Source organism: Aquarana catesbeiana, linkage group LG06 (assembly GCF_042186555.1).
Source record: "Aquarana catesbeiana isolate 2022-GZ linkage group LG06, ASM4218655v1, whole genome shotgun sequence".
NCBI lineage: Eukaryota > Metazoa > Chordata > Amphibia > Anura > Ranidae > Aquarana > Aquarana catesbeiana.
This window is the reverse complement of record NC_133329.1, coordinates 235,525,768-235,536,721: the sequence shown is the minus strand read 5'-3', so window position 1 is coordinate 235,536,721 and position 10,954 is coordinate 235,525,768. Positions and strand designations below refer to the sequence as shown.

At 43.0% G+C, this 10,954-nt stretch overlaps 1 protein-coding gene across 1 annotated transcript in view; it reads right to left on the bottom strand.

Moving 5' to 3' along the window:
- Nucleotides 1-1,942: 1,942 nt before the first annotated feature.
- The window catches only part of ARPC1B (actin related protein 2/3 complex subunit 1B), a 138,657-nt gene continuing 129,645 nt past the window's right edge, over nucleotides 1,943-10,954 (bottom strand). Inside the window, exons 9-10 of the mRNA XM_073633078.1 lie at nucleotides 4,632-4,722; nucleotides 1,943-3,064 (exon numbers count right to left, since the gene is read on the bottom strand). Of these exons, the coding sequence (XP_073489179.1) occupies nucleotides 3,026-3,064; nucleotides 4,632-4,722 (130 nt within the window). The 3' untranslated portion in view covers nucleotides 1,943-3,025. The remainder of the gene's footprint in view (nucleotides 3,065-4,631; nucleotides 4,723-10,954) is intronic.

Sequence of the window (10,954 nt, the reverse complement as noted above, 5' to 3'; positions counted from 1 at the left end):
GATAGACATGTATATGCGGGCATCATCCCAGTATAACCCCGGAAAGCCGAGTACGCAGATCAAACGCAAGCCTGCAGTCTCATGCTTGTGATAGCGTGTGTAATACCTGATCAAGCTCCCTGTTTTTCTGCCCTGCTAAATTGGATTACCTCGTTGACGACCTCGGATCGGATATTGAATATTCCCTGAACTCTGCCTGCCTTTTGACGTTGACCCTGACTATTCTGAACCTTGCCCATCTGCGAACCACAAGGGCCTGTTTGCTTTGCTCAGTTCGCACATGCCCTGGCATGGTAGCCAGGCACTATAGCATTGTGTATAAGACCTGGGGGCAACCGAGTATCAGTAGGTCTGCTTGCCTTATGGGAAAGGGGGCTGCTATAGGTGAAGAACTCAGAAGCTAGCTATAGTATCTGACCACCTGCATTAGGAGTAAGAGTGACACTACAGTTTTATGCATGTTGTGTTTTATTATCCACTTTGGCAATCATGTGACTACTATCACAGTGGTAACTTGATTGGATGCATATGTGTTGCGTGGGGTGCAGGCATTAAAGCCCACCTTTTTGCTCTTGCACATATGTGTTGGATGGCCATAAATAGGTTAATTGCATTAAAAATGCAGGTGCAGTGTGAAGTATTTACTGCAAACTCCTGCGAAGAGCAGATGCCACATATCCCAAGAGGCCTTGCTCTATACATAATTACCACGCTAGTTGTAAGAAATAGCAATACACTTTTTTTTTAACAGTTTTACTTAAAATGTACACATTCTTGTTTACATATGTAAACATTTGTCAAGAAAACTTAGTACAATGTTTTATAAAAATGCATATGGTTTTAAGAGCATAAGCTTTGCATGGCTGCATAACCTACAGTTTTTCCTAATGCCACTAGTGGTTGACATAGTTCTGATTTATTGCTAGGGATGAGCCTGATGTTCGAGTCGAACGCAAGCTTGACTCAAACATCGGGTGTTTGCCGAATTTAGAACATTATGGGGCGTTAGCAGGAAATTCGAGTGCCCGCCATAACGAACTGCAAGACCGTCAATGCACTGTATTGACGGCTGCTGATTGGCCAAAGCATGCACCTGACCTGCATGCTTTGGCCAATCACAGTGCGCTCTTCTGTGAGAGCAATGATTGGCCAAAGGCAGGGTGCCTTTGGCCAATCATGGCTCAAGGGGCTGAGTCCATACCCCACACTATGTAAGGCTGCTTACACGGAAGGGGGCTTCCAGATTCCAATAAGCCCCCCACCCACAGACCCCCACAACCAAGGCAAGGTTTGGGGGGAAAATGGGTTCTTGTCCCCATCAACATGGGGACAAGGTGTTTTGGGGGCATCCTCCCCATGTTGAGGACATGAGGCCTGGTACGGTTCAGGAGAGGGGGGTGCTCTCTTGTCCCCCCTTTTCCTGTGGCCTGCCAGGTTGCCTGCTCGGATAAGGGTCTGGTATGGATTTTTGGGGGGATCCCCCACACCATTTTTTAAAAAATTTTGACTGTTGATTTCCTTAATGGGGGGACCCCCGCGCAATTTTTAAATAAATTTTAGTTCGGGGTTCCCCTTAATATTCATACCAGACCCAAAGGGCCTGGCAATGGACTGGGGGGGGAAGCTACGCTGTTTTTTTCAATGATCTTTATCTATATTGCCGGGATTCGACAATACATTACAGCCGCAAGCAGTTTTAAATGGCATTTATTTCCTTTAGAAACATCCTTTTGCTGTGGTACTGTTCTAAACATGGGAAAGGTGCGCTACTTTAGAGGCAGACTAAGGAGACCCCCAGGCACGATATTTAAAGGAATATTTCATTTTTATTGTTTCACTTTAAGCATTATTAAAATCACTGCTCCTGAAAAAAACGGCCAATTTTTTTTGCATTGATATATGTCCCCTGGGGCAGGACCCGAGCCCCCAAACACTTTTTATGGCAATAACTTGCATATAAGCCTTTAAAATGAGCACTTTTGATTTTTTATGTTCGTGTCTCATAGACTTTAACGGTGTTGGAACAAATATTTTGCCTGTTCGCAAGTTCTGGTACAAACCAAACCGAGTGGTGTTCGGCTCATCCCTATTTGTTACTATGGGTTCGGAGCTAATTTCCACTAATTGTCCAGTGCAGTTTTTCTCTCTTTTGAAAAAGGTTATCCATAGCAAAAATCAGACATTTGTTCCCACTTTATATATCAGCGCAGACTAAAATGTCTCACATTTCAATGATGCATATGTTATTTGTGCAGTATTAACCACTTTAGGACCAGAACTTTTTGCACCAGTATAATTCTGTAAAGTTATCATTTGATAGGTGTATTTTTTTTTTTTTGTGGAGAGCATTTGATTCAAATGGGTTAATTTGATAATGCAGATAATGCTTTTTATTTAGCAGTTTACAAAATGCCCTGTTTACCGGTAGAGCATAAAAAGCTTGACACAAACACACTCAATAATAAGGTTTGTAGCACAGTGACACACCTTGCATTAACAGATTGTAGTCAGGCAGCCAGTTTATTTTGAATGAGTTGCCAATGTACCACATTGCAGGTTTTTTTTTTTTTTTCTTTAATCCAGCGCACCACAACACGCAGCTGGTTCACATCTGTAAGTTATGGTACGCTTAAATGCATGGGGCTGTTATGTGCTGTCTAAGTTCATACTGAAGTGGGTCCAGGAACACATGTAACGCGCACACGACATGAATGCAACTGTTTTGGAAAACAGTTAAATCTGTGGGTTTCATTCCGCTTCAACAGGCAGCAATAGTGATCCCTGTTTCACAGGTTTACTTGGGGTGGCAAAGGCAACTGATCAGATATCGCAAATGTGACTGTGTCTGTAAAGCCAAACACTAGATATGATATACTGTATACACTCTTTCAAATGTCCTTAAGTGGTTGATAGATCAAAAAACATACGTATCAAGTTACACTGGCCAAAATTAAGCACTGCATATAGAAATAGATTGAAATGCCAAAGGATCGTCTCTTATGCATGGTTTTATTTCTTGTCTTGATCACTTTATTTTCAAACCTTTCATTGCAGATTCCAGACTCTAAAAAAAAAGGAGAAAATGACACTGTTACAATTACACTTATCTACACATTTATATTATTTTTGGGGTGTAAAGCAAACTTTTCAACCTCATTCTTTTATTAGCAAAGTACAGTGATTGGCAGCACAATAATTTCTCTGTCAATTCAGGTGAAAAGATTTGCAGCGATGTTGCAGATTTTCAGTGCTACAAAATTGGGTTCTTCATCCATTTTGCTACATGGGGGGGGGGGGTGCATGGAAGCTGTCACTTGGAGAAAAAAAAAACTGCTGCTGGAATGAAGTGCAGGCACCTCAAAGAACCTAAAAAACTTACAGCGGTTTTCAAAACCTTTATATTGTGGCCAAAGGATACTGGGGTAGTGTAAGTGCTTCTGTCTCCAAACATTCTGATTGGTCTATCACCAAGGTCAACTCAAGCCAACATGTTTTTGCATAAAGTGGAGAAGTGTTAAAACTTGGGTTACATTTTTATTCCTGTCTCACCATTCATTTAATTTTCAACCATACATTTAATTTTGGCCCTGTTCACATCTGAGCAGCTTTGAATTGAGGGGCAGAATCGTACGATTCTGCCTGTGCTTCCAGGTCACGCTAAAAATGCACCAAAACCCTGAAAAACGCGCTTGATTGCCATTTATTGTTAATGGCAGCCCAAGTATGCTAAAGAAACAAGTGTTTTGTCATGTGACAAACTGACCAAAAAATCCCCAAAACATGCCATTCAAAAAGAAGCCAAGGTTGGCTACGAAAATGTGTACAGGAGCTACTTTGGTACATTTTTGCAGAGGTATCACATAGTGACAACACTTCATTCTTGTCACTGCACAGCAGCTTGTTGCATTGTGCTGTAGTGTGGTGATGTGTAGTTCCATCCAGTGAAATGTGGACATTTTTTTTCCCCATGCTGCACTGCACTGCACATCACACCAGCATTGCGGTGTGAATGGGGTACATAGAAATCATTTCTTTTCCATGTGCCCTAGCGGTGACATGCATTTATCCTGTGTGGAAAAATGCAGGTCACCTCACAGAGTGAACAAGCCCATATACTAACCCCCTTCTCCCCCAACAGCTTAGAGCTAACAGCTAACAGCTTAGAGCCACCTCCCCACCCAATTGCTCAACCTTTGTACCACAACAGCAAAATCATACTATATATCATTCACAACCACACGAGGCAGGCCGGGGCTGGGAGCAGAGAAGCTGCAAAAACCAGATTGCTTACTCTGGGATGCAGAACAGACAACTAAACGAGTAGCGTGAACTGTTGTCAGACTCTGCTTTTAGGCTGTAGGTATGTTGAACCAGAGTAAATATACTACATGGATAAAAATGCAGAGGCTTTGCAGAGTAAGCAATAATGAGAGGCCTGCCAATGGTACTGGCAGGCAGGGTGGCAGCCCTTCCATTATACACCAGAGGCAGCTGAGAATTGGTGCAGCTGTTGGTGCTGTCACTTATTACAATGCATTCAAAAACAGAACAAAAACATATTTGGTTAATTCATAATATATGATTATAGTAAAATATGTACAGGTACATAAAAGATAAAAAATATTTCCCACCTTTATGTCCCAAATACACATCCCTCCATCCATTCCAGTGGTGCAGAACTTGGAGCATTTTGCTTTTCCCCCATTCAGCACAGAGATTTGACTGAAAGTAAAAAAAAAAACAAAGGGTGTTTTTATTTAGTCTTGTGACCAGTCATCATTATTATAATTAAACCATGTAACTCAGTGAATGGATTTCCATAGGATTACTTCACACCTGAGGATGTTTAAAGACCTGTGAAACCCAATACAATGCCACCAAGTAAAAGAACTTCCATAGGTTGCTTTTTCTTTTTAAAAACCTGTTCAACTTAGTATATTGGACATGATTCCACTAGCAGCTCCACTTTTTCTGCTATTATGCTGTTCTGAATTTAGTAATACCGGGTTACAAGCGTTTGCGAACTAGTGTGATCCCTTGGGAGAGGAGGAGACATTTCCCAGTAACTTCTCGTTTACATTTGTTTGGTTATCAAGTATTAGTACAGGTAAAAGCAAGCTCCAGGATACTTCTTTTGCTTAAAGCGGCATTCCAGCCTGGGGAAAGAAAAAAAAAAAAAAAAGTCAGCAGCTACAAATACTGTAATACTGACACTTACCTGACCATGGAGCCTGCGGTGTCGGCACCCCAAGCCGATCCGTCCATCGGCTTCGGGTGCAGGTGCCGGCATTGCAAGTAAGGGAAACCGGCAGTGAAGCCTTAAGGCGATTCACGTGGTGCTTTTTGAATGGTCCTGTTGTCTTCTGGGGGGGGGTTGTTTCAAACTGGGTTCAATTTTTGCCTGGAACTCCGCTTTAACGTATAGCAGTATTAAAAGCCAAGTTCATCTTTTTCAAAAAATAGCCTATGTAGTCAAAGGGGCACCAGTAGATATTAAAAAAAAAAGTTTTTTAAAATATTCATTACATTAGAACGAATAAAAAACCCTTTTTTTTTTTTTTTTTTCATTTTGGAAAGAGAGAGGAAGGGTTATAAGGGTTATAAGCCCTGTAATGTTTATTTTTGCCATCTGTGTCCCATTGGGGAGATTAGCCTTTAGGCTGGATTCACACCTATGCATTTTTAGTGCTTTTTGCATTTTGCAGATTTGCAATACAGAACGTGTTCCATAGGAAACCGTGTTAAATGGACTGTAGTGCAAATCTGCAAAATGCAAAAAGCACTAAAACTGCATAGGTGTGAATCCAGCCTTACTTCCTGTCCCATAGCCAAAACAGGAATTGAGAGGAAATCCTTTCAAAATGAGGGGATCATGAGATGCTACCAGGGCCACCAAAACTAGCGTGCCCTTTGGAAGATTTCTCCTCTTTTACTGTTCTGGTGGCAACCCACAATGCACAATTCTCTTTTTCTTTCACTTTCGATAATAATGGTTAACAGAACAAACAGATAGGGGGATCTCCCTTACAAGGGCACAGAAAGCAAAAAAAACTGGCAATAGGTATAATCCTTCTACACTCTCACCAAATAAACAAAGTTTTGCCTTTAGCTATCCTTTAATTATGTTGTCATACCTGCAGGCCGACCCCCCCGTCCCATAAGTCTGGCTGAAAAACTTCATTAGCAATTGCCACATCCTACCTTGTTGCTAAGATGTAAACACCATTGAATGCTCACTTCCAGCTCTACAGGAGCAAAAGTCAATGGGTTTCACATCCTAGCACCAAGGCAGGATGTATGGGTTACTAACTGGGAGTTTTTCAGCCAGGCTTCCAGGAGGCCCAAATGGCCAACAGGTATGACAGAGAAATGAATAAACATTTTACAATGCTGCACAGTTTTGATTTTCTAGAAAAAGATTAACCTAGCCTTTAAATCCCAATACAAAAAAGTATTATATTGCAGTTTACAATTTCTTAGCTCTAGCTGCATTATTTTCTTTTATTTACACATGTTAATCTGGCCAGTAAATCTGTTATGTTTCATCTTTATTTTTCAGATCGAGCTGTCCAGACAAAGTGGCAGTTGTAGTGTTGAGAAAACCATTTAACACTGACATTGCAAAAGGAAAACAATGTTGCTGTAACTGCTTAAAAGTGTCAGCTGGAGTTTGGCTTTAATTTGTTAGTCAAGTTCTTGTCATCTGCTAGTCCATATAACACTTTCCTCTTCCCAGAGATGTCTCTGTTGCTACTCCTTTGAGTGGAGCCACCCTAAGACAGAAAGTGTGTTACTGGCCACTGGATGAAAATAGAGGGCAAAAAGCCCCCCCCCCCCCCCCCCCCCCCAGCTGAAAACAGGTCACTGGAGTGCAGAACGAACTGCACTCCTGTGATCCATAGGAGAAGTAGGGCCCAAAAAGCTACAGCCTCTTTCATCCTGGTGAGTGAGGAAGAAAAACTGAACATTTCCTATCAAATTCTTACCGTAATTTTCTTTTCCTGATAGACTCCATGGCAGCATATGTGTGGGTTAACCCTGCCTCCACTCCTCCCCTATAGGACCCCTCTCCCGTTAAAACTTTGCTCCAAGCCAGCGTCCATGTTCCGCAACTAGCCTACTCCAGACATTTGGGAGGGAACTCCTGCTGCCATGGAGTCTATCAGGAAAGGAAAATTATGGTAAGTATTTGATAGGAAATTTTCCGTTTTTCGGACAGACTCCATGGCAGCATACGTGTGGGAAATAACTCGCCGTACACACCTGGGTGGGCAAAATGTTGAGCAAAGAAAGTTTAACACCGTATACCGACAGTACTTGTAAACCAAAATTAACTGATAATAGGGCAGCTGATTCAACACAGTAATGGGACACAAACATGTTCATAGACGACCAGGAGGCCACCCTGCAAATTTTATGCCAACGTGATAACCGGGAAAAGGCGAACTTGACAGAGAGGCCTCTAACTGAGACAGTCCTAGAACACTCCGTTCCAATTTCCAAAGGGTGTTGAGAACAAGAGGCAGAATCCATTGGAAAGCCTCCGCTGACTCCGAGGTCTGAGCCTAGCTGCTTCCTTGAAGAATTGTTGGACAGGGAAGATGCCTAGACCATAAAACACCTGTGAAGGCCGATAAAGCTGACACCTGAACTCTGAGGGAGCTGACCAACAGAGCCAGAACTAAATCCGACTGGAGGAAGCCTAGAATATCTAAAACTTCTAGATCACCACATGATCTGTCAGCAGCAAACATGTATTGAACAACTTTGACCAGATTTTCCCATCAACTTTGTCTGCATTCATTCTTCTAGTATTCAAGAGAGAGTGGAGATGACTCTGGAAGAGCAGCCGAGGACCTCCAATCTCGAGAACCAAACCATCAGACGCAACCGTGCCAGACATGGATGTAGCATTGTACTCAGTGACAGAAGGCCTGGCCTAAGGAGAAGGTGAACTGGGTTCCAGAAGCTGAACTGTGCTAGCAAGGGGAACCACAATCTAATTGGCCAATAAGGCATCACTGCCACTAACACCACAATCCATGTTCGGAGTCTTCGTAGAAAACCCAAGGTTGACCAGGACTGGAAGAAATGCATAGGTCCTACTGCATTTTCAATGATCCATCAGGGCATCTGCACCTGAAAACCTCCACATGTAGAGACCATTCGTTGTGGACTCTGGAAAGAAAATCCATTAGAACATTTTGGACTCATACACCGCTGAGCTGTAGGCTAGATTCTTCTGAGCCCAAGACATAATTGGCTTCGCTTCCTGTAATAGAGAACAGGCTGAGAGTCCCCAAGCTGTCTTTTAAAGTAGGAGACCGCCGTAGTGTTGACTAACCTAAGAGAACTGACGCTCCCTTTGTTATATGGTAAAAGGCCTGAAATCTGCTTCCTGGCTCCCACTGCTGGAGTAACCCCTTCCAGAAAGGCCGCCTTCTCCAGCTTCCACTTGATCCTCGGACCCGTAGACACCATAGTGCCAATCATATTAGACACCGCAGGGCATGCAGGTGGGCAAGGAGTATTCAGATCCTAAAAAACCTGGGGATCCAGAGCCAAGGCAATTATTCAAGACTATATTGAACTGAGCCCCAAGGCCCACAAGAGACTGAGTGGGCTCCAGGTGTCTCCTTGCCAGATTCAGCAGCCAGCTGAATTTGAGGAGCATAGAAAAGCCCTGAGCTCTGGGATCCAGCAGCTGCCCTCTGTCTTGGCACAGTAGGACAAGGACATCCACGTAACTAGGCAGGCAAATGCTCCTTGTTTTGATAAAGACTATAACAACCAATAAGACCCTGAAAACACACAGGGTAATGCTGAAAGCGAAAGCCTGAATGGCTGGAGCTGGAGATGGTCCTGACCTACAGTGAACCGAAGGAACTTGTGGAAGTCTTCTACAATGGGCCAGTAACGTGGCTAGACCACCTATGAATCAGGGATGATGTTTTCACCTTGAACTTCTCCTTTGCTAAAAATTGTCTCAGGTGTGCAAGGTCTAAAACTGGCCTCCGCAAGCTGTTCAACTTCATGACCTTAAGAGGGGCGAGCACCTGCCCTGAAATCTCTCGCATTCAGAGACTGGCACAGCAGCACTTTGCGACACCATCGACTTATGTAAAGCATGAGTATATGCTTTCTTTACCTCAGCGTGAGGCAAAATCCATGGAAATGAATCAGAGAAGATGGAGGACTTCTGATGGACCATGCATGCCCCCGAAAGGACCACTTTGATGTCCCAATAGTCTGAAGCCCAAATCAGTGATTTGGACTGGTCAGAACCATCCAAACTTTTATATCTGCCCCTGGCCAGATTGTTTCAATATGAAGTGTACACTTCTGCAGTAGTTCACTCTGACACGCACAGTTCAGTGTAAATTTACTTCTGTGTTTTATTTCCTCTTTTTGCAGTTTTTGTGTTTTGTATTATTATTGTGACAATGTATAAGGTCTTTTGCTGATTTAGATGACTTATGTCTGTCCATATGGAGGGGGGGGGGGGGGGTAGCAGCCGATCATCGCTATTTCGGGTAGCTTCCTTCCAAAATGTGTTGATGTCATGTCTTGAATGTATTTCTCGGAAAGGAGGTGCAATTTCTTCATTAACTCTTTGTAGTTCAGTTCCACAGCGAGGGAGGGGTGAGTTTGCAGCAGGATCATCTCTGCGTAAAGTTAAGGTTGAAAAGCTAAGCAGTAACATATTTATTACATATTGAAATAGGCATTTTAACATCTTACCTGCGATACCTTAATCACATCCATTACACTCAGTAGCTTCTTGGATTCCGAGTTCAAGCTTTTAGCATACTCATGAGGGGATATTAGGTCCCCTCACCAGCTCTTCCTAAAATCCCAACCTGGTCTGTAAACATGTGCGATCCTCGCACGCTCTGAACTTTGCCAAAAGATGAAGCTCCCTAAAAGGGAATGCTACACTATGCCTATTAGAGGCGGGAACAGCAAGCCCAGGCCCCAGCCATATCACTCACTTTGCCGTAACTAACGAGAGCATAACCCGTGACGCTATGCGGCTGATGTCATTTGGAGCCTTATCATGGAAACCGAAACCAGCTCCAACTCCTGAACTACAGAGTTTCTGAAAATGCTCCTGAATACTGCGTCCACATTCTCCATTCACATTTCCATACTTTTCGATATGGCCACAAGAGCCCAGGCCGACTTTCGGGCTATTCGCTGCATCTTCCAAGGAAGAGCGACATGCTTGCTCACCTTATTAAGGTATTAACCATTTAGAGCGGCAGCCTTTAAATGCTTCACATCCTTATTTCTGAATAGATAGAGCGTGGCCATCTTGCTCAGAAGGGAGGGATGTATCGCAACCTTGCTTCACTTATCCAAAATGATATCCCCTAGTTCTGTTAAGAATGAAAATTTAGAACACTCTCTCTATGGCTATGTCTCCAAGTTGTGCGATTGAGAGTGCAGCCCCAATCCAACTTTAGGCTCGATTCACACCTATGCATGTTGCTTTTGGGCGTTTTTGGAGGTTTTTTTTCATGCTTGCCACGTTTTTGAGCAGCGTTTTTGCGGCGTTTTTGCCGCGATTTTGCCGCGATTTGCGTTTTGCGTTCTTTTTTTTTACAGTTTTTTTTTACAGTCTAAAAAAGAATTAAAAAAAAAAAAAAAAAACGGCAAAAACGCATCAAAAACGCTGCAAAAACGGTGCACTTGCGTTTTTGATGCTTGTCCATTGAATTCTATTACATGCAAAACGCTGCATTTTGCATGAAAAAAAGTCCCTGACCCTTTCCAAAAATGCAGAGAAACAAAAAGGCATTGATGTGAACATGTTCCATAGGAACCCATGTTAAAAAATTCCCGTGCATTTCTGCAAAATGCAAAATGCATCAAAAAACGCGCTAGTGTGAATGGAGCCTTACAGTCTCCGCATTAAAGTAGCGCAGGAACCCCTCAAAGTCGCTGCAACTCT